This window comes from Oncorhynchus clarkii, chromosome 19 (assembly GCF_045791955.1).
Source record: "Oncorhynchus clarkii lewisi isolate Uvic-CL-2024 chromosome 19, UVic_Ocla_1.0, whole genome shotgun sequence".
NCBI lineage: Eukaryota > Metazoa > Chordata > Actinopteri > Salmoniformes > Salmonidae > Oncorhynchus > Oncorhynchus clarkii.
Genome location: NC_092165.1, coordinates 11,097,565 through 11,122,384, shown reverse-complemented (window position 1 = coordinate 11,122,384; position 24,820 = coordinate 11,097,565). Strand labels below are relative to the sequence as shown.

At 42.6% G+C, this 24,820-nt stretch overlaps 1 protein-coding gene across 1 annotated transcript in view; it reads left to right on the top strand.

The window, feature by feature from the left end:
• Positions 1-24,820, top strand: part of LOC139374711 (lipopolysaccharide-responsive and beige-like anchor protein) — a 370,713-nt gene that overhangs the window by 331,578 nt on the left and 14,315 nt on the right. Inside the window, exons 52-54 of the mRNA XM_071115819.1 lie at positions 380-535; positions 1,242-1,283; positions 11,358-11,525. Coding sequence (XP_070971920.1) covers positions 380-535; positions 1,242-1,283; positions 11,358-11,525 — 366 coding nt within the window. The remainder of the gene's footprint in view (positions 1-379; positions 536-1,241; positions 1,284-11,357; positions 11,526-24,820) is intronic.

Genomic DNA, 24,820 nt, shown 5'->3' with positions numbered 1-24,820 from the left:
ACAAATGTCGTAGTTGGTAGCTCCAGTAATGGTCTGATGTCTTTGTGAAAATGATTAACGCGGCGATATCGTAAAGTAAAACAGTCAGATTTTATACAATACGTTTTTCCTCAGACTTACATGCTTTACTTAATGAATTACTGTGCAACATTTCAGTATGTATTTCTCTCCCTCTTCCTCACCTCCCCCTGTCCCCTCCTCCCTACCCCTCTCTCCCGCCCCATCTCTCTCCCTCCCTATCCCCCTCCCTCTCTCCCTACCCCTCTATCCCTCTCCCCATCTCTCTCCCCCCTCCCTCTCCCTTCCTCCCTCCCTCTCTCCCTCCTTCTCCTTCCCCCTCATCCTTCCACCTCCCTCCTCCTCTCCTTCCCCTCTCCAGCCAGTAACGTGGGGACCCACCGTCGTCAGATCACAGACCTGTTGGACCAGAGCATTCACATCCACTCTCAATGTTTCATCATCACTGCAGACAACCGCTTCATCCTGCTCTGTGGCTTCTGGGACAAGAGCTTCCGCGTCTATTCCACTGACTCAGGTACAGCCTTTACAAATTTGCTCCACCGAGTTCAATATAGGCAACTGACCAAGGTACAACCTTTATTGTAGAGTGACTTCATAGTCCTATTCACTCCACTGACTCTGGTACTGCCCTTATGTATCTGTTCATAAAGACTTCGATATAGTAATCTGACCCAGGTACAGTCTTAATACTTATTGCCCCTACAAATTCTTATTATCTTCTCTGACTCAAAGTACAGCCCTTACAACATAGATCCATATGAGCACTGTGTATATATCACTGACTCAGAATCGGTACTTATTCTAGAATCTAGAGCAACTTCAGAGTCTCATTATTCACTCCCCTTCACCCCATCAGAGCCCCGTGTTCTCAACTGATTCAGCCTTTACTACACAGCTCCATCTGAGCCCTGTGTGCTTCACTGACTCAGGAACAGCCTTTTTGTATTTTGCTCTACCACAAATCAAATGTATTTATAAAGCCCTTTTTACATCAGCAGATGTCACAAAGTGCTTATACAGAAATCCAGCCTAAAACTCCAAAATGCAAGCAATGCAGATGTAGCAATACACCCCTTCTGGGTGCTCTGTAGTCAACTGAACCAGGCACAGCCGTTCAAATATAGTTCCATCAAGAGGCCTGTATTCTCTCCTGACCCGATTACAGCCCTTATTCTAGAGCGTCATTCAGTGTCCTATTAACTTCACCATTCATTTCACAGCCCCTAATCATCGGCCCTTCCACAAGACACCTAATCCATCAGGTACAGCCTTTATAGTAGGTGTAGGTATCGCCCCTTTAGAGCCATGTTTACTGTACTGACCCAGGTACAGCCTTTATAGTAGGTGTAGGTATAGCCCCATTAGAGCCCTGTTTACTGTACTGACCCAGGTACAGCCTTTATTTTAGGTGTAGGTATAGCCCCATTAGAGCCCTGTTTACTGTACTGACCCAGGTACAGCCTTTATTTTAGGTGTAGGTATAGCCCCATTAGAGCCCTGTTTACTGTACTGACCCAGGTACAGCCTTTATTTTAGGTGTAGGTATAGCCCCATTAGAACCCTGTTTACTGAACTGACCCAGATACAGCCTTTATAGTAGGTGTAGGTATAGCCCCATTAGAGCCCTGTTTACTGTACTGACCCAGGTACAGCCTTTATAGTAGGTGTAGGTATAGCCCCATTAGATCCATGTTTACTGTACTGACCCAGGTACAGCCTTTATAATAAGCATAGGTATATAAGCATAGGTATAGCCTCGATCCTCCAGCTCCATACGTCCCCGGCTACGTCTCTGTCTCCCGGCTCCGTCTCTGTCTCCCGGCTCCGTCTCTGTCTCCCGGCTCCGTCTCTGTCTCCCGGCTCCGTCTCTGTCTCCCGGCTCCGTCTCTATGTCTCCCGGCTACGTCTCTGTCTCCCGGCTACGTCTCTGTCTCCCGGCTCCGTCTCTATATATCCTGGCTCCGTCTCTATATATCCCGGCTCCGGCCCTGTATATCTCGGCTCCATCTCTATATATCCCGGCTCCGTCTCTATATATCCCGACTCCGTCACTATATACCCCGGCTCCGTCACTATATACCCCGGCTCCGTCTCTATATATCCCGGCTCCGTCTCTATATATCCCGGCTCCGTCTCTATATATCCCGGCTCCGTCTCTATATATCCCGGCTCCGTCTCTGTATACCTCGGCTCCGTCACTATATACCCCGGCTCCGTCACTATATACCCCGGCTCCGTCTCTATATATCCCGGCTCCGTCTCTATATATTCTATATATCCCGGCTCCGTCTCTGTATATCTCGGCTCCGTCACTATATACCCGGCTCCATCTCTATATACCCCGGCTCCGTCTCTATATATCCCGGCTCCGGCCCTGTATATCTCGGCTCCATCTCTATATATCCCGGCTCCGTCTCTATATATCCCGACTCCGTCACTATATACCCCGGCTCCGTCACTATATACCCCGGCTCCGTCTCTATATATCCCGGCTCCGTCTCTATATATCCCGGCTCCGTCTCTATATATCCCGGCTCCGTCTCTATATATCCGTCCGTATATCTCGGCTCCGTCACTATATACCCCGGCTCCGTCACTATATACCCCGGCTCCGTCACTATATACCCCGGCTCCGTCTCTATATATCCCGGCTCCGTCTCTATATATTCTATATATCCCGGCTCCGTCTCTGTATATCTCGGCTCCGTCACTATATACCCCGGCTCCGTCTCTATATACCCCGGCTCCATCTCTATATACCCCGGCTCCGTCTCTATATACCCCGGCTCCGTCTCTATATATCCCGGCTCCGTCTCTATATATCCCGGCTCCGTCTCTGTATATCTCGGCTCCGTCACTATATACCCCGGCTCCGTCACTATATACCCCGGCTCCGTCTCTATATATCCCGGCTCCGTCTCTATATATTCTGTATATCCCGGCTCCGTCTCTATATATCCCGGCTCCGTCACTATATACCCCGGCTCCGTCTCTATATATCCCGGCTCCGTCTCTGTATATCTCTGCTCCGTCACTATATATCCCGGCTCCGTCTCTATATATCCCGGCTCCGTCTCTGTATATCCCGGCTCCGTCACTATATATCCCGGCTCCGTCACTATATACCCCGGCTCCGTCTCTATATATCCCGGCTCCGTCTCTGTATATCTCTGCTCCGTCACTATATATCCCGGCTCCGTCTCTATATATCCCGGCTCCGTCTCTATATATCCCGGCTCCGTCTATATATTCTATATACCCCGGCTCCGTCACTATATACCCCGGCTCCGTCTCTATATATCCCGGCTCCGTCTCTATATACCCCGGCTCCGTCTCTATGTATCCCGGCTCCGTCTCTATATATTCCGGCTCCGTCTCTATAAATTCTATATATCCCAGCTCCATCTCTATATATCCCGGCTCCGTCTCTATGTATCCCTGCTCCGTCTCTATATATTCTATATATCCCAGCTCCATCTCTATATATCCCGGCTCCGTCACTATATATCCCGGCTCCGTCTCTATATATTCTATATATCCCAGCTCCATCTCTATATATCCCGGCTCCGTCTCTATGTATCCCGGCTCCATCTCTATATATTCTATATATCCCGGCTCCATCTCTATATATTCCGGCTCCATCTCTATATACCCCGGCTCCGTCTCTATATATCCCGGCTCCATCTCTATATATTCTATATATCCCGGCTCCATCTCTATATATTCCGGCTCCATCTCTATATACCCCGGCTCCATCTCTATATATCCCGGCTCCGTCTCTATATATCCCGGCTCCGTCACTATATATCCCGGCTCCATCTCTATATATTCTATATATCCCAGCTCCATCTCTATATATCCCGGCTCCGTCTCTATGTATCCCGGCTCCGTCTCTATGTATCCCGGCTCCGTCTCTATGTATCCCGGCTACGTCTCTATATATTCTATGTATCCCGGCTACGTCTCTATGTATCCCGACTCCGTCACTATATACCCCGGCTCCGTCACTATATACCCCGGCTCCGTCTCTATATATGCCGGCTCCGTCTCTATATATCCCGGCTCCGTCTCTATATATCCCGGCTCCGTCTCTATATATCCCGGCTCCGTCTCTGTATATCTCGGCTCCGTCACTATATACCCCGGCTCCGTCACTATATACCCCGGCTCCGTCTCTATATATCCCGGCTCCGTCTCTATATATTCTATATATCCCGGCTCCGTCTCTGTATATCTCGGCTCCGTCACTATATACCCCGGCTCCGTCTCTATATACCCCGGCTCCATCTCTATATACCCCGGCTCCGTCTCTATATATCCCGGCTCCGTCTCTATATATCCCGGCTCCGTCTCTATATATCCCGGCTCCGTCACTATATATCCCGGCTCCGTCTCTGTATATCTCGGCTCCGTCACTATATACCCCGGCTCCGTCTCTATATATCCCGGCTCCGTCACTATATATCCCGGCTCCGTCTCTATATCCCGGCTCCGTCTCTGTATATCTCGGCTCCGTCACTATATATCCCGGCTCCGTCACTATATATACCCCGGCTCCGTCTATATACCCCGGCTCCGTCTCTATATATCCCGGCTCCGTCTCTATATACCCCGGCTCCGTCTCTATATACCCCGGCTATATACCCCGGCTCCGTCTCTATATACCCCGGCTCCGTCTCTATATATCCCAGCTCCATCTCTATATATCCCGGCTCCGTCTCTATATATCCCGGCTCCGTCTCTATATATCCCAGCTCCATCTCTATATATCCCGGCTCCGTCTCTGTATATCTCGGCTCCGTCACTATATACCCCGGCTCCGTCACTATATACCCCGGCTCCGTCTCTATATATCCCGGCTCCGTCTCTATATACCCCGGCTCCGTCTCTATATACCCCGGCTCCGTCACTATATACCCCGGCTCCGTCTCTATATACCCCGGCTCCGTCTCTATATATCCCAGCTCCATCTCTGTATATCTCTGCTCCGTCTCTATATATCCCGGCTCCGTCTCTATATACCCCGGCTCCGTCTCTATATATCCCGGCTCCGTCACTATATATCCCGGCTCCGTCTCTATATCCCGGCTCCTATATATCCCAGCTCCATCTCTATATATCCCGGCTCCGTCTCTATATATCCCGGCTCCGTCTCTATATATTCTATATATCCCAGCTCCATCTCTATATACCCCGGCTCCGTCTCTATATATCCCGGCTCCGTCTCTATATATCCCGGCTCCATCTCTATATAGTCTGTATATCCCAGCTCCATCTCTATATATCCCGGCTCCGTCTCTATATATCCCGGCTCCGTCTCTATGTATCCCTGCTCCGTCTCTATATATTCTATATATCCCAGCTCCATCTCTATATATCCCGGCTCCGTCACTATATATCCCGGCTCCATCTCTATATATTCTATATATCCCAGCTCCATCTCTATATATCCCGGCTCCGTCTCTATGTATCCCGGCTCCATCTCTATATATTCTATATATCCCGGCTCCATCTCTATATATTCCGGCTCCATCTCTATATACCCCGGCTCCGTCTCTATATATCCCGGCTCCATCTCTATATATTCTATATATCCCAGCTCCATCTCTATATATCCCGGCTCCATCTCTATATATCCCGGCTCCGTCACTATATATCCCGGCTCCATCTCTATATATTCTATATATCCCAGCTCCATCTCTATATATCCCGGCTCCGTCTCTATGTATCCCGGCTCCGTCTCTATGTATCCCGGCTACGTCTCTATATATTCTATGTATCCCGGCTACGTCTCTATGTATCCCGGCTCCGTCTCTATATATTCCGGCTCCATCTCTATATACCCCGGCCCCATCTCTATATATCCCGACTCCATCTCTATATATTCTATATATCCCAGCTCCATCTCTATGTATCCCGGCTCCGTCTCTATGTATCCCGGCTCCGTCTCTATATATCCCGGCTCCGTCTCTATATATCCCGGCTCCGTCTCTATGTATCCCGGCTCCGTCTCTATATATCCCAGCTCCGTCTCTATATATTCCGGTCTCCATCTCTATATATCCCGGCTCCATCTCTATATATCCCGGCTCCGTCTCTATATATCCCGGCTCCGTCTCTATATATCCCGGCTCCATCTCTATATATTCTGTATATCCCAGCTCCGTCTCTATATATCCCGGCTCCGTCTCTATATATCCCGGCTCCGTCTCTATATATCCCGGCTCCGTCTCTATGTATCCCGGCTCCGTCTCTATATATCCCGGCTCCGTCTCTATGTCTTTATGTATCCCGGCTCCGTCTCTATGTATCCCGGCTCCGTCTCTATATATCCCGGCTCCGTCTCTATATATCCCGGCTCCGTCTCTCCCGGCTCCATCTCTATATATTCTATATATCCCGGCTCCGTCTCTATATATCCCGGCTCCGTCTCTATATATCCCGGCTCCGTCTCTATGTATCCCGGCTCCGTCTCTATGTATCCCGGCTCCGTCTCTATGTATCCCGGCTCCGTCTCTATATATCCCGGCTCCGTCTCTATGTATCCCGGCTCCGTCTCTATATATTCCGGCTCCGTCTCTATATATTCTATATATCCCAGCTCCATCTCTATATATCCCGGCTCCGTCTCTATGTATCCCTGCTCCGTCTCTATATATTCTATATATCCCAGCTCCATCTCTATATATCCCGGCTCCGTCACTATATATCCCGGCTCCATCTCTATATATTCTATATATCCCAGCTCCATCTCTATATATCCCGGCTCCGTCTCTATGTATGCTCCATCTCTATATATTCTATATATCCCGGCTCCGTCTCTATATACCCCTGCTCCGTCTCTATATATCCCGGGCTCCATCTCTATATATCCCGGCTCCCTCGGCTCCGTCTCTATATATCCCGGCTCCTCTCTATCTCTATATCCCGGCTCCGTCTCTATATATCCCGGCTCCGTCTCTATATATCCCGGCTCCGTCTCTATGTATCTCTATTCTATATATCCCGGCTCCATCTCTATATACTATATATCCCGGCTCCGTCTCTATATATCCCGGCTCCCGGCTCCATCCCGGCTCTCTATATATCCCGGCTCCGTCTCTATATATCCCGGCTCCGTCTCGTCACTATATATATCCCGGCTCCGTCTCTATGTATCCCGGCTCCGTCTCTATATATCCCGGCTCCGTCTCTATATATCCCGGCTCCGTCTCTATATATCCCGGCTCCGTCTCTATGCTCCATCTCTATATATCCCGGCTCCGTCTCTCCATCTCTATATACCCCGGCTCCGTCTCTCACTATATATCCCGGCTCCGTCTCTATGTATATATCCCGGCTCCGTCTCTATATATCCCGGCTCCGTCTCTATGTATCCCGGCTCCGTCTCTATGTATCCCGGCTCCGTCTCTATGTATCCCGGCTCCGTCTCTATATATCCCGGCTCCGTCTCTATATATTCCGGCTCCATCTCTATATACTCCTCCCGGCTCCGTCTCTATATATCCCGGCTCCATCTCTATATATTCTATATATCCCAGCTCCGTCTCTATATATCCCGGCTCCGTCTCTATATATCCCGGTCTCTATATATTCTATATATCCCAGCTCCATCTCCGGCTCCATCTCTATATATCCCGGCTCCGTCCTATATATCCCGGCTCCGTCTCTATGTATCCCGGCTCCGTCTCTATATATCCCGGCTCCGTCTCTATATATCCCGGCTCCATCTCTATATATCCCGGCTCCGTCTCTATATATCCCGGCTCCGTCTCTATATATCCCGGCTCCGTCTCTATGTATCCCGGCTCCGTCTCTATATATTCCGGCTCCATCTCTATATACCCCGGCCCCGTCTCTATATATCCCGGCTCCGTCTCTATATATCCCGGCTCCGTCTCTATATATCCCGGCTCCGTCTCTATATATCCCGGCTCCGTCTCTATCCCGGCTCCGTCTCTATATATCCCGGCTCCGTCTCTATATATCCCGGCTCCGTCTCTATATGTATCCCGGCTCCGTCTCTATATTCCGGCTCCATCTCTATATACCCCGGCTCCGTCTCTATATATCCCGGCTCCGTCTCTATATATCCCGGCTCCGTCTCTATATATCCCGGCTCCGTCTCTATGTATCCCGGCTCCGTCTCTATGTATCCCGGTCTCTATATATCCCGGCTCCGTCTCTATGTATCACGGCTCCGTCTCTATATATCCCGGCTCCGTCTCTATATATCCCGACTCCATCTCTATATATTCTATATATCCCAGCTCCGTCTCTATATATATCCCGGCTCCGTCTCTATGTACCCCGGCTCCGTCTCTATATATCCCGGCTCCGTCTCTATATATCCCGGCTCTGTATATCCCAGTCTCTATATATCCCGGCTCCGTATCTGTCCTGTGTATCCCTGCTCCGTCTCTATATATTCCGGCTCCGTCTCTATATACACCGGCTCCGTCTCTGTATATCCCGGCTCCATCTCTATATATTCTATATATTCCGGCTCCATCTCTATATACACCGGCTCCGTCTCTATATATCCCGGCTCCATCTCTATATATTCTATATATCCCGGCTCCATCTCTATATATCCCGGCTCCATCTCTATATATCCCGGCTCTGTCTCTATGTATCCCGGCTCCGTCTCTCTATATATATATATCCCGGCTCCATCTCTATATATTCCGGCTCCATCTCTATATACACCGGCTCCGTCTCTATATATCCCGGCTCCATCTCTATATATTTTATATATCCCGGCTCCATCTCTATATATCCCGGCTCCGTCTCTATATATCCCGGCTCCATCTCTATATATTCCGGCTCCATCTCTATATACACCGGCTCCGTCTCTATATATCCCGGCTCCATCTCTATATATTCTATATATCCCGGCTCCATCTCTATATATCCCGGCTCCGTCTCTATATATCCCGGCTCCATCTCTATATATTCCGTCTCCATCTCTATATACACCGGCTCCGTCTCTATATATCCCGGCTCCATCTCTATATATTCCTATATATTCTATATATCCCAGCTCCGTCTCTATGTATCCCGGCTCCGTCTCTATATATTCTATATTTCCCGGCTCCATCTCTATATATTCTGTATATCCCAGCTCCATCTCTGTATATCCCGGCTCCGTCTCTATATATCCCGGCTCCATCTCTATCCCCCACTTCTCATCTACAACCCCATTCAGAACCACTCTGGAGATCTACAAAAGGCGTGTGCTTCATTTTTGAAAGGCAGAAGCTCTCTATCTCGCCATCTCCTGTAAAGGGGGGGGGGGAGCGTCGGGGAAGAGAGAGATTCCATTGTGTGTCTGTCTCAGGGGTGTGCGACCGGAACACAAACACGGTTTTAATCTTACACGCGTTCAACAGCTGCTGTCCTGCTCCCCGTAGCCCCCCAGGTTAAAGAATAGGATTGATTTGATCAATTTACAACACTTGATTTGGAAACAGCGACACTCTCCTCCCTCCCCACCTTGCTCATAGTGCCCTGTTGATTGAATGTAATCTGAAATTGAAGTGGGTGGAGGTGTATTTAAAGGGATAGTTTGCCCAAATTACATATTGGTGTCCTTACCCTGAAAGCGGTATAACACCATTCCATACTTATGTATTAGCATTTGTGGCACAAATACCTTTCATCCATGGGACTGATATTAGCATTGTTTCGCCTCATGTTCAAATCATCTACAAGTGACTTTGTTGAGCTTCACAATCAATTTGAGAATTGTTTAGATACTTAAAACCTGTAACACCAACGTCACGTTACCCACATACCCACTTAGAATGAAGTCTTAGATTTGGCATAGTTCCTGCACTGTGCAGAAATTAATCCATAATTAGGAATCTATAATTATTTTCTAGTGTATATATGAACTGTCAGACATTTTTAATATTACATAGCTATGATGTCTTGGTTAACTGTGTCTGTAAGAAGCTGAGCCAGACTGCGCACGTGGACACACACACAATTATCCCTCTCTTTATCCAGATAAAAGGTCATTATGAAACAGACAGTGAAGCTGACACCCAGACAGCAATGCACCCTGGGTTACAGAACAGTGAAGTGTGTCTGTAATACTAGATAAATATTCACTGACTGACTGTAGAGGTCACAGTATGACGAGGGTACGGCCTGTTAGACAGCCGTGGTGCTGTTACTATGGGCCTGCAATCTGACAGCAATTACACACGTGCACACACAAACACCAAGAGAAAATATTTACACTTCTTTGAACATCAGTGTGAGGCTGTGAGCTCATCTGGAAGGTGTACAGTAGTTAAGACAGCAGGCACATGCAGGTATATTAATGGTTCAGAGAGTGTGTTTTTACTCCAGCAGACACATGCAGGTATATTAATGGTTCAGAGAGTGTGTTTTTACTCCAGCAGACACATGCAGGTATATTAATGGTTCAGAGTGTGTTTTTACTCCATCAGGCACATGCAGGTATATTAATGGTTCAGAGAGTGTGTTTTTACTCCAGCAGACACATGCAACAACTAGGTATATTAATGGTTCAGAGAGTGTGTTTTTACTCCAGCAGGCACATGCAACAACTAGGTATATTAATGGTTCAGAGAGTGTGTTTTTACTCCAGCAGACACATGCAGGTATATTAATGGTTCAGAGAGTGTTTTTACTCCAGCAGACACATGCAGGTATATTAATGGTTCAGAGAGTGTTTTTACTCCAGCAGACTCATGCAGGTATATTAATGGTTCAGAGAGTGTTTTTACTCCAGCAGACACATGTAGGTATATTGATGGTTCAGAGAGTGTGTTTTTACTCCAGCAGACACATGCAACAACTAGGTATATTAATGGTTCAGAGAGTGTGTTTTTACTCCAGCAGACACATGCAGGTATATTAATGGTTCAGAGAGTGTGTTTTTACTCCAGCAGGCACATGCAACAACTAGGTATATTAATGGTTCAGAGAGTGTGTTTTTACTCCAGCAGACACATGCAGGTATATTAATGGTTCAGAGAGTGTGTTTTTACTCCAGCAGACACATGCAGGCATATTAATGGTTCAGAGAGTGTGTTTTTTTGCTCAGCACATTTGTTTGCAAGTAGATGGTTTATATGATGGAATATTGAGACATTCTATGTTAATGACAGTTTTATACATGTTATTTTAGAATGTTTGCCATTAGTGTTGTTGCTGTAATACTACTGTAAATTGTGTAGCTTGCATGTCAAGTGACAAATACAGTACATCAAGTACAGTAAAATAAATTGCTACTGTATTTTAATATTTCATAACTAGAATAAAAATCAGGGCTGTGGTTCATATGGTGTGTGTGTTTCCAGGGAAGCTGACCCAGATAGTGTTTGGTCACCGTGACGTGGTGACGTGTCTGGCCAGGTCTGAGTCGTACATCGGAGGGGACTGCTACGTCCTATCAGGCTCCAGAGACGCCACGTTACTGCTCTGGTACTGGAACGGAAAACACAGCAGCATCGGAGAGAACCTCGGAAGTGAGTACACTCCTTATGCTAGGGTTGGAAATCCTACAGTAACATGAAGAGTGAGTCTGCGTTTACACAGGCAGCCCAATTCAGATGTTTTTTTTCTCTTACTAATTGGTCTTTTGACCAATCAGATCAGCTCTTTTACCAATAATTGGGAAAACAGTCAGAATAGGGCTGCCTGTGTAAAGTACCACACTGTCGCCCAGAACCCTCTCTCTCTCAGAGACAGGTCTGACTGTATTTAAGGCCCCAGTCTGTAAAGTAACAATTCGTTTCATCTGACCACACGACGTCTCCTATACACAGATTGGATTTTAGGGAACTGACTGTGGTCAAGAAATTGGCTCTCTCTCTATAGTGTGTGTGTTGTGTGTGTGTGTGTGTGTGTGTGTGTGTGTGTGTGTGTGTGTGTGTGTGTGTGTGTGTGTGTGTGTGTGTGTGTGTGTGTGTGTGTGTGTGAAAGTGATAGTCCGAGGACCACTGAGAGACGGTAGATGTGATGTGGGGGTCGCTGGTTACATGAACGCCCACCACCTTCCATCTGGTGCGGGGTTTGAACAGTCATGAGAAGTGCAAAACGTTACCGTTGGGGGCCACCCCTTACAGCCCTTACTCTTACCGTGACATATGACACGGACCGTGATGATCAAAGGACTAAACACAGCACAGAGCAGTGAGAGTCACTGCCTCCATGGTACTAATTTGGCTGGCTTTAGAGACCCTTACATCCTGTTAAGTGCTCTGCTACAAATGGACTGCAATTTATGACAAATTGTGATTTGGTTAATAAGATGCATCGGTTGTTGATCTGGAACACGGAACGTTAGATGACAGCGTGTCACTGACCTCATCTGGTGTTTTGGATGTTATTTACAGATTGCTATTTACAGATTTGGCTGCTATTCTATAGATTTTGGCTGCTATTTTACAGATTTTGGCTGCTATTTTACAGATTTTGGCTGCTATTTACAGATTTGGCTGCTATTTTACAGATTTTGGCTGCTATTTTACAGATTTTGGCTGCTGTTTTACAGATTTTGGCTGCTATTTACAGATTTTGGCTGCTATTTACAGATTTGGCTGCTATTTACAGATTTGGCTGCTATTTTACAGATTTTGGCTGCTATCTTACAGATTTTGGCTGCTGTTTTACAGATTTTGGCTGCTATTTACAGATTTTGGCTGCTATTTTACAGATTTTGGCTGCTATTTACAGATTTTGGCTGCTATTTACAGATTTTGACTGCTATTTTACATTTGGCTGCTATTTACAGATTTTGGCTGCTATTTTACAGATTTGGCTGCTATTTACAGATTTGGTTGCTATTTTACAGATTTGGCTGCTATGTTACAGATTTGGCTGCTATGTTACAGATTTGGCTCCTATTTCATAGATTTTGGCTGCTATTTTACAGATTTGGCTGCTATGTTACAGATTTGGCTCCTATTTCATAGATTTTGGCTGCTATTTTACAGATTTGGCTGCTATGTTACAGATTTGGCTCCTATTTCATAGATTTTGGCTGCTATTTTACAGATTTTGGCTGCTATGTTACACATTTGGCTCCTATTTCATAGATTTCGACTGCTATTTTACAGATTTGGCTGCTATTTTACAGATTTGGCTGCTATTTACAGATTTGGCTGCTATTTACAGATTTTGGCTGCTATTTACAGATTTGGCTGCTATTTACAGATTTTGGCTGCTATTTTACAGATTTTGGCTGCTATTTTACAGATTTGGCTGCTATTTTACAGATTTTGGCTGTTATTTTACAGATTTGGCTGCTATTTACAGATTTTGGCTGCTATTTTACAGATTTTGGCTGCTATTTTACAGATTTGGCTGCTATTTTATAGATTTTGGCTGCTGTTTTACAGATTTTGGCTGCTATGTTACAGATTTGGCTGCTATTTACAGATTTTGGCTGCTATTTTACAGATTTTGGCTGCTATTTTACAGATTTGGCTGCTATTTACAGATTTTGGCTGCTATTTTACAGATTTTGACTGCTATTTTACAGATTTGGCTGCTATTTTACAGATTTGGCTGCTATTTTATAGATTTTGGCTGCTATTTTACAGATTTGGCTGCTATTTACAGATTTTGGCTGCTATTTTACAGATTTTGGCTGTTATTCTACAGATTTGGCTGCTATTTACAGATTTTGGCTGCTATTTTACAGATTTGGCTGCTATTTACAGATTTTGGCTGTTATTTTACAGATTTGGCTGCTATTTACAGATTTTCGCTGCTATTTTACAGATTTGGCTGCTATTTTACAGATTTTGGCTGCTATTTTACAGATTTTGGCTGCTATTCTATAGATTTGGCTGCTATTTTACAGATTTTGGCTGCTATTCTACAGATTTGGCTGCTATTTACAGATTTTGGCTGCTATTTTACAGATTTTGGCTGCTATTTACAGATTTTGGCTGCTATTTTACAGATTTTGGCTGCTATTTTACAGATTTTGGCTGCTATTTACAGATTTGGCTGCTATTTTACAGATTTTGGCTGCTATTTTACAGATTTTGGCTGCTGTTTTACAGATTTTGGCTGCTATTTACAGAGCTATCTTATTTTGGCTGCTGTTTTACATTTTGGCTGCTATTTACAGATTTTGGCTGCTATTTTACAGATTTTGGCTGCTATTTACAGATTTTACAGATTTTTGCTGCTATTTTACAGATTTGGCTGCTTTTGCTGCTATTTACAGATTTGGCTGCTATTTACAGATTTGGCTGCTATTTACAGATTTTGACTGCTATTTTACAGATTTTTGGCTGCTATTTTACAGATTTGGCTGCTATGTTTACAGGCTCCTATTTTGGCTGCTATTTTACAGATTTTGGCTGCTATTTTACAGATTTGGCTGCTATTTTACAGATTTTGGCTGCTATTTTACAGATTTGGCTGCTATTTACAGAATTTGGCTGCTATTTTACAGATTTGGCTGCTATTTACAGATTTTGGCTGCTATTTTACAGATTTTGGCTGCTATTTTACAGATTTTGGCTGCTATTTTACAGATTTTGGCTGCTATTTTACATTTTGGCTGCTATTTACAGATTTTGACTGTTATTTTACAGATTTGGCTGCTATTTTACAGATTTTGGCTGCTATTTTACAGATTTTGGCTGTTATTTTACAGATTTTGGCTGCTATTTTACAGATTTTGGCTGTTATTTTACAGGTTTTGGCTGCTATTTACAGATTTTGGCTGTTATTTTACAGGTTTTGGCTGCTATTTTACAGATTTTGGCTGTTATTTTACAGGTTTTGGCTGCTATTTTACAGATTTTGACTGTTATTTTACAGGTTTTGGCTGCTATTTACAGATTTTGGCTGCTATTTTACAGATTTGGCTGCTATTTTACAGGTTTTGGCTGCTATTTTACAGATTTTGGCTGCTATTTTTTTTGGCTGCTATTTTACAGATTTTGGCTGCTATTTTACAGGTTTTGGCTGCTATTTTACCGATTTTGGCTGCTATTTTACAGATTTGGCTGTTATTTTACAGGTTTTGGCTGCTATTTTACAGATTTTGGCTGTTATTTTACAGGTTTTGGCTGCTATTTTACAGATTTTGGCTGTTATTTTACAGATTTTGGCTGCTATTTACAGATTTTGCTGCTGCTATTTTACAGATTTTGGCTGCTATTTTACAGATTTGGCTGTTATTTTACAGGTTTTGGCTGCTATTTTACAGATTTTGGCTGTTATTTTACAGATTTGGCTGCTATTTACAGATTTTGGCTGTTATTTTACAGATTTTGGCTGCTATTTTACAGATTGTGGCTGTTATTTTACAGATTTGGCTGCTATTTACAGATTTTGGCTGTTATTTTACAGGTTTTGGCTGCTATTTTACAGATTTTGGCTGTTATTTTACAGGTTTTGGCTGCTATTTTACAGATTTTGACTGTTATTTTACAGGTTTTGGCTGCTATTTTACCGATTTTGGCTGCTATTTTACAGATTGTGGCTGTTATTTTACAGGTTTTGGCTGCTATTTTACAGATTGTGGCTGTTATTTTACAGATTTTGGCTGCTATTCTACAGATTTTGACTGTTATTTTACAGATTTGGCTGCTATTTACAGATTTTGGCTGTTATTTTACAGGTTTTGGCTGCTATTTTACAGATTTTGGCTGTTATTTTACAGGTTTTGGCTGCTATTTTACAGATTTTGACTGTTATTTTACCGATTTTGGCTGCTATTTTACAGATTGTGGCTGTTATTTTACAGATTTGGCTGCTATTTACAGATTTTGGCTGTTATTCTACAGATTTGGCTGCTATTTACAGATTTTGGCTGTTATTCTACAGATTTGGCTGCTATTTACAGATTTTGGCTGATATTTTACAGATTTGGCTGCTATTTGGTGATTTAGCAGTCGAGGTATTCCTTGTTTCCGAGGTGTAAATTACCATTGGGCCGCATATTCGGTTAATTCTAAATGATATAAATAATTAGATGTATAATATATTACCATATGAGGTTATTACTTCACACATGGATGATTACATCACTCTGAGGACAATCAGTAGAAATGTACATTTCATTAATAAAACATGCATACTGTGGGCTGTGTTAATTAATACCAAATAGATCAAACAAGAAAATATGATTACATTCTACATACATTAAATGATGTGTGTTCCTTATGAATCCCCAATTCCACATCGGCTACGCATGACTTTAAGGTTGGCAGATTTGATTGAATGCGGCAGTTGGTATAGGTCTAGGGTATCTGTGTCGATATGTAGGTTGTTCTTCTCCTGCCCCAGGCAGTGCCAGTTTGCATGGTGTACAGTCTAGTAGTGAATCTAGCGTGTGTGTTTGTATAAAGTGTGTGTGTGTGTGTGTACAGAGCCTTCAGAAAGTATTCATACCCATTGTCTTATTCCACCTTTTGTTGTGTTACAGCCTGAATTCAAAATGGTTTAAATATATCTATTTTTCTCTTGCCCATCTACACTCAATACCCCATAATGACAAATAGAAAACACGATTTTAGAAATGTTACCAAATTATTGAAAATGAAATACAGAAATATCTCATTTACATAAGTATTCACACTCCTGAGTCAATACTTTGTAGAAGCTGTCTTTCTGGGTACGTCTCTAAGAGCTTTCCACACCTGGATTGTACAACACTTGCCCATTTATTATTTTCAAAATTCTTCAAGCTCTTGTCAAGTTGGTTGTTGATCATTGCTAGACAACCATTTTCAGGTCTTGCCATAGATTTTCAAGTAGATATAAGTCAAAACTGTATCTCGGCCACTCAAGAAAATTCAATGTCGTCTTGGTAAGCAACTCCAGTGTTTATTTGGACTTGTGTTTTAGGTTGTTGTCCTGCTAAAAGGTGAATTCATCTCCCGGTGTCTGGTGGAAAGCAAACAACCAGGTTTTTCTCTAGGATTTTGCCTGTGCTTAGCTGCATTGCGTTTATTTTCTATCCTGAAAAACATGATGCAGCCACTAATATGCTGGAAAATATGGAGAGTGGTACTCAGTAATATGTTTGGGGCAAATCCAATACAACACTTTGTATTCAGGACAACAAGTTAATTGCTTTGTCACATTTTTTTGCAGTATTACCTTAGTGCCTTGTTGCAAACAGGATGGATATTTTGGAGAATTTGTATTCTGTACAGGCATCCTTATTTTCCCTCTGTCAATTAGGCAAATTATTGTGGAGTAACTACAATGGGGTACAGCCATTAAACTCTGTAACTGTTTTAAAGTCACCATTGGCCTCATGGTGAAATCCCTGAGCTGTTTCCTTCCTCTCTGGCATCTGAGTTAGGAAGGACACCTGTATCTTTGTAGTGACTTCACCATGCTCGAATGGATATTCAATGTCTTTTTAATTTTAAGTTTTATCTACCAATAAGGTGCCCTTATTTGCGAGGCATTGGAAAACCTTCCTATTCTTTGTGGTTGAATCTGTGTTTGAAATATACTGCTCGACTGGGGGACCTTACAGATATTGTATGTGTGGGAAACAGAGATAATGTAGTCATTTAAAAATCATGTTAAACACTAAGTGCAACTTATTGTGACTTAAGCATTTCTACTACTGAACTAATTTAGGCTTTCCATAACAAAGGGCTTGAATACTTATTGACTCAAGGCATTTCAGCTTTTCATTTGTAAAAATGTTTATAAACATAATTCCACTTTGACATCATGGGATATTGTGTGTTGACCTGTGACACATTTGTTAAAATTTGATAAAACATTTTATTCAATCTATAACTCAACAAAATGTGGAAAAAGTCAAGAAGTGTAAATACATTTCTGAAGGCTCTGTATCTGTATATGTGCATCTGTTAGTCTTCGGCCTGAGCCAGCCTGCGTTGTGTACAGAGTCGTTTGTGTGAATCAAGTGTGTCTTTGTCGGTCTCTGTCTCGGTCTCTGAGTGTGTGTGCATCTGTTATTCTCCAGCCTGCCAGATTCTGCATGGTGCAGCAGTGAGTCTTAGCAGCAGTACTTTAATCAGTCTGGCCCACCACCACAATATGATGCTCCATTGCTCTAGGGTCTGCTAACCATAGGGCACGAACGAACACACACACACACCACACACACACACACACACACACACACACACACACACACACACACACAATCAGTGCCTAATCCATACACTCTTCTCTGTGAGTGAGTGAAGAGCAGTAGAGAGCATGCACAGTGGGAGGGGATTCTGCAGACTATACTGACCTCTGGTGGCTCAACGGTAGAACACACAGGTTTATGGGTCCCCCCACATTTTAAACCATTACGTTTTAATAAAGATACATTTAGGAAGTAGCCTATAGATAATCATTCAGTGAACCACAGCTGAAATATATTTTTATATATATTTTTTCTCTCTAAGCATTACACACACACAAACACACACCCAGGTAAATGATACCCTTCTCAGTACACAAACACACACACACACACACACACACACACACACACACACATGAATCTTTCCCCAGGTAAATGATACCCTTCTCAGTACACACACACACACACACACACACACACATTTATCTTTCCCCAGGTAAATGATAACCTTCTCAGTACACACACACACACACACACACACACACACACACACACACACACACACACACACATTTCTCTTTCCCCAGGTAAATGATACCCTTCTCAGTTCACACACACACATTTCTCTTTCCCCAGGTAAGTGATACTCTTTTCAGTCTACACACACACGTACGTTAGCGGTGTTGGTTTTATGTATTATATTGTAATCATATGTCTGCCTAATGCAAACCAAATGGTGGTGAGCAGCTCAAAAGGTTAAATGATACACCAATATATCAGTTTTATTGATCTTCCACGGGCAAAATCCCACATCACGCTTTAATCCTCGCCGTTGTAGGGCATAAATCAGCGTTTCTGACGTTTAGGGTGTTTGACAGTTAACTTAATGAAATCTATACATGGAGAGATCATGACCTGTTGGTCTGGTGTGGCCACAGTGTCAGCATGGTGGAACGTAGTTGGAAAGTCGTCAGGGTGCTTGCCTGGGCCTTTAAAAGCCGTTAAAATACTTCACTGAAATGAACTTAAAGGGGTTGTCCATCATACCAGGAGCCTTTTTACTTTACAGGGGAGGTCAGTGGAGGTACAGAACGTTCTGTGTTTAGGGTTACTAACCACCAAGCTGAAGGCAGTTAGTGTATCAGAGGAGTCTGCACTAATTAAAGATTTACACACTTGTGTTTTTACTCCAGCAGACACATGCAACAACTAGGTATATTAATGTTTCAGAGAGTGTGTTTTTACTCCAGCAGACACATGCAGGTATATTAATGTTTCAGAGAGTGTGTTTTTACTCCAGCTGACACATGCAGGTATATTAATGGTTCAGAGAGTGTGTTTTTACTCCAGCAGACACATGCAGGTATATTAATGGTTCAGAGAGTGTGTTTTTACTCAAGCAGACACATGCAACAACTAGGTATATTAATGTTTCAGAGAGTGTGTTTTTACTCCAAGCGACACATGCACCAACTAGGTATATTAATGTTTCAGAGAGTGTGTTTTTACTTCAGCAGACACATGCAGGTATATTAATGTTTCAGAGAGTGTGTTTTTACTCCAACAGACACATGCAGGTATATTAATGGTTCAGAGAGTGTGTTTTTACTCCAGCAGACACATGCAGGTATATTAATGGTTCAGAGAGTGTGTTTTTACTCCAAGCGACACATGCAACAACTAGGTGTATTAGTGTTTCAGAGAGTGTGTTTTTACTCCAGCAGACACATGCAGGTATATTAATGGTTCAGAGAGTGTGTTTTTACTCCAGCAGACACATGCAGGTATATTAATGGTTCAGAGAGTGTGTTTTTACTCCAGCAGACACATGCAGGCATATTAATGATTCAGCGAGTGTGTTTTTACTCCAGCAGACACATGCAGGTATATTAATGTTTCAGAGAGTGTGTTTTTACTCCAACAGACACATGCAGGTATATTAATGGTTCAGAGAGTGTGTTTTTACTCCAGCAGGCACATGCAACAACTAGGTATATTAATGTTTCAGAGAGTGTGTTTTTACCCCAGCAGACACATGCAACAACTAGGTATATTAATGTTTCAGAGAGTGTGTTTTTACTCCAAGCGACACATGCAACAACTAGGTATATTAATGTTTCAGAGAGTGTGTTTTTACTCAAAGCGACACATGCAACAACTAGGTCTATTCATGTTTCAGAGAGTGTGTTTTTACTCCAAGCGACACATGCAACAACTAGGTATATTAATGTTTCAGAGAGTGTGTTTTTACTCCAAGCGACACATGCAACAACTAGGTATATTCATGTTTCAGAGAGTGTGTTTTTACTCCAAGCGACACATGCAACAACTAGGTATATTAATGTTTCAGAGAGTGTGTTTTTACCCCAGCAGACACATGCAACAACTAGGTATATTAATGTTTCAGAGAGTGTGTTTTTACTCCAGCAAACACATGCAACAACTAGGTATATTAATGTTTCAGAGAGTGTGTTTTTACTCCAAGCGACACATGCAACAACTAGGTATATTAATGTTTCAGAGAGTGTGTTTTTACTCCAAGCGACACATGCAACAACTAGGTATATTCATGTTTCAGAGAGTGTGTTTTTACTCCAAGCGACACATGCAACAACTAGGTATATTAATGTTTCAGAGAGTGTGTTTTTACCCCAGCAGACACATGCAACAACTAGGTATATTAATGTTTCAGAGAGTGTGTTTTTACTCCAGCAAACACATGCAACAACTAGGTATATTAATGTTTCAGAGAGTGTGTTTTTACTCCAAGCGACACATGCAACAACTAGGTATATTAATGTTTCAGAGAGTGTGTTTTTACTCCAAGCGACACATGCACCAACTAGGTATATTAATGGTTCAGAGAGTGTGTTTTTACTCCAGCAGACACATGCAGGTATATTAATGGTTCAGAGAGTGTGTTTTTACTCCAGCAGACACATGCAACAACTAGGTATATTAATGTTTCAGAGAGTGTGTTTTTACTCCAAGCGACACATGCACCAACTAGGTATATTAATGTTTCAGAGAGTGTGTTTTTACTCCAGCAGACACATGCAGGTATATTAATGTTTCAGAGAGTGTGTTTTTACTCCAACAGACACATGCAGGTATATTAATGGTTCAGAGAGTGTGTTTTTACTCCAGCAGACACATGCAGGTATATTAATGGTTCAGAGTGTGTTTTTACTCCAGCAGACACATGCAGGTATATTAATGTTTCAGAGAGTGTGTTTTTACTCCAGCAGACACATGCAGGCATATTAATGGTTCAGCGAGTGTGTTTTTACTCCAGCAGACACATGCAGGTATATTAATGTTTCAGAGAGTGTGTTTTTACTCCAGCAGACACATGCAACAACTAGGTATATTAATGTTTCAGAGAGTGTGTTTTTACTCCAGCAGGCACATGCAACAACTAGGTATATTAATGTTTCAGAGAGTGTGTTTTTACTCCAGCAGGCACATGCAACAACTAGGTATATTAATGTTTCAGAGAGTGTGTTTTTACCCCAGCAGACACATGCAACAACTAGGTATATTAATGTTTCAGAGAGTGTGTTTTTACTCCAAGCGACACATGCAACAACTAGGTATATTAATGTTTCAGAGAGTGTGTTTTTACTCCAAGCGACACATGCACCAACTAGGTATATTAATGTTTCAGAGAGTGTGTTTTTACTCCAAGCGACACATGCACCAACTAGGTATATTAATATTTCAGAGAGTGTGTTTTTACTCCAGCAGACACATGCAGGTATTTTAATGGTTCAGAGAGTGTGTTTTTACTCCAGCAGACACGTGCAGGTATATTAATGGTTCAGAGAGTGTTTTTACTCCAGCAGACACATGCAGGCATATTAATGGTTCAGCGAGTGTGTTTTTACTCCAGCAGACACATGCAGGTATATTAATGTTTCAGAGAGTGTGTTTTTACTCCAACAGACACATGCAGGTATATTAATGGTTCAGAGAGTGTGTTTTTACTCCAGCAGACACATGCAACAACTAGGTATATTAATGTTTCAGAGAGTGTGTTTTTACTCCAGCAGGCACATGCAACAACTAGGTATATTAATGTTTCAGAGAGTGTGTTTTTACTCCAGCAGGCACATGCAACAACTAGGTATATTAATGTTTCAGAGAGTGTGTTTTTACCCCAGCAGACACATGCAACAACTAGGTATATTAATGTTTCAGAGAGTGTGTTTTTACTCCAAGCGACACATGCAACAACTAGGTATATTAATGTTTCAGAGAGTGTGTTTTTACTCCAAGCGACACATGCACCAACTAGGTATATTAATGTTTCAGAGAGTGTGTTTTTACTCCAAGCGACACATGCAACAACTAGGTATATTCATGTTTCAGAGAGTGTGTTTTTACTCCAAGCGACACATGCACCAACTAGGTATATTAATGTTTCAGAGAGTGTGTTTTTACTCCAGCAGACACATGCAGGTATTTTAATGGTTCAGAGAGTGTGTTTTTACTCCAGCAGACACATGCAGGTATATTAATGGTTCAGAGAGTGTTTTTACTCCAGCAGGCACATGCAACAACTAGGTATATTAATGTTTCAGAGAGTGTGTTTTTACTCCAGCAGACACATGCAGGTATATTAATGTTTCAGAGAGTGTGTTTTTACTCCAGCAGACACATGCAGGTATATTAATGGTTCAGAGAGTGTGTTTTTACTCCAAGCGACACATGCAGGTATATTAATGGTTCTGAGAGTGTGTTTTTACTCCAGCAGACACATGCAGGTATATTAATGTTTCAGAGAGTGTGTTTTTACTCCAGCAAACACATGCAACAACTAGGTATATTAATGTTTCAGAGAGTGTGTTTTTACTCCAAGCGACACATGCAACAACTAGGTATATTAATGTTTCAGAGTGTGTTTTTACTCCAAGCGACACATGCACCAACTAGGTATATTAATGTTTCAGAGAGTGTGTTTTTACTCCAGCAGGCACATGCAACAACTAGGTATATTAATGTTTCAGAGAGTGTGTTTTTACTCCAGCAGGCACATGCAACAACTAGGTATATTAATGTTTCAGAGAGTGTGTTTTTACTCCAGCAGGCACATGCAACAACTAGGTATATTAATTGTTCAGAGAGTGTGTTTTTTCTCCAGCAGACACATGCAGGTATATTAATGTTTCAGAGAGTGTGTTTTTACTCCAGCAGACACATGCAGGTATATTAATGTTTCAGAGAGTGTTTTTACTCCAGCAGACACATGCAGGTATATTAATGTTTCAGAGAGTGTTTTTACTCCAGCAGACACATGCAGGTATATTAATGTTTCAGAGAGTGTTTTTACTCCAGCAGACACATGCAACAACTAGGTATATTAATGTTTCAGAGAGTGTGTTTTTACTCCAGCAGACACATGCAGGTATATTAATGGTTCAGAGAGTGTGTTTTTACTCCAGCAGACACATGCAGGCATATTAATGGTTCAGAGAGTGTGTTTTTTTGCTCAGCACATTTGTTTGCAAGTAGATGGTTTATATGATGTAATATTGAGACATTTATGTTAATTACAGATGTTTTATACATGTTATTTTAGAATGTTTACCATTAGTGTTGTTGCTGTAATACTACTGTAAATTGTGTAGCTTTTATGTAAAGTGAGTCAGTCATTTATGTATATTGAGTTAAACTTAACCAAAGTCTAATTCAATTGCGCCGTGAAGTTGTTAAATGTGCAGTCAAAATACTCAAATTTATACCAACGCTTGTTGATTTGCACAATGGCTATATAGTGGGAAAAGGGCTAGTGAACATAGTCAGCTATCTCCTAGGTGTGTTCTCTACAACATCAATGGTGAACATAGTCGGCTATCTCCTAGGTGTGTTCTCTACAACATCAATGGTTAACATAGTCAGCTATCTCCTAGGTGTGTTCCCTACAATATCAATGGTGAACATAGTCAGCTATCTCCTAGGTGTGTTCCCTACAACATCAATGGTAAACATAGTCAGCTATCTCCTAGGTGTGTTCTCTACAACATCAATGGTGAACATAGTCAGCTATCTCCTAGGTGTGTTCCCTACAACATCAATGGTGAACATAGTCAGCTATCTCCTAGGTGTGTTCCCTACAATATCAATGGTGAACATAGTCAGCTATCTCCTAGGTATGTTCTCTACAACATCAATGGTGAACATAGTCAGCTATCTCCTAGGTGTGTTCCCTACAATATCAATGGTGAACATAGTCAGCTATCTCCTAGGTGTGTTCCCTACAACATCAATGGTGAACATAGTCAGCTATCTCCTAGGTGTGTTCCCTACAATATCAATGGTGAACATAGTCGGCTATCTCCTAGGTGTGTTCCCTACAACATCAATGGTGAACATAGTCAGCTATCTCCTAGGTGTGTTCCCTACAACATCAATGGTGAACATAGTCAGCTATCTCCTAGGTGTGTTCCCTACAACATCAATGGTGAACATAGTCAGCTATCTCCTAGGTGTGTTCCCTACAACATCAATGGTGAACATAGTCAGCTATCTCCTAGGTGTGTTCCCTACAACATCAATGGTGAACATAGTCAGCTATCTCCTAGGTGTGTTCCCTACAACATCAATGGTGAACATAGTCAGCTATCTCCTAGGTGTGTTCCCTACAACATCAATGGTGAACATAGTCAGCTATCTCCTAGGTGTGTTCCCTACAACATCAATGGTGAACATAGTCAGCTATCTCCTAGG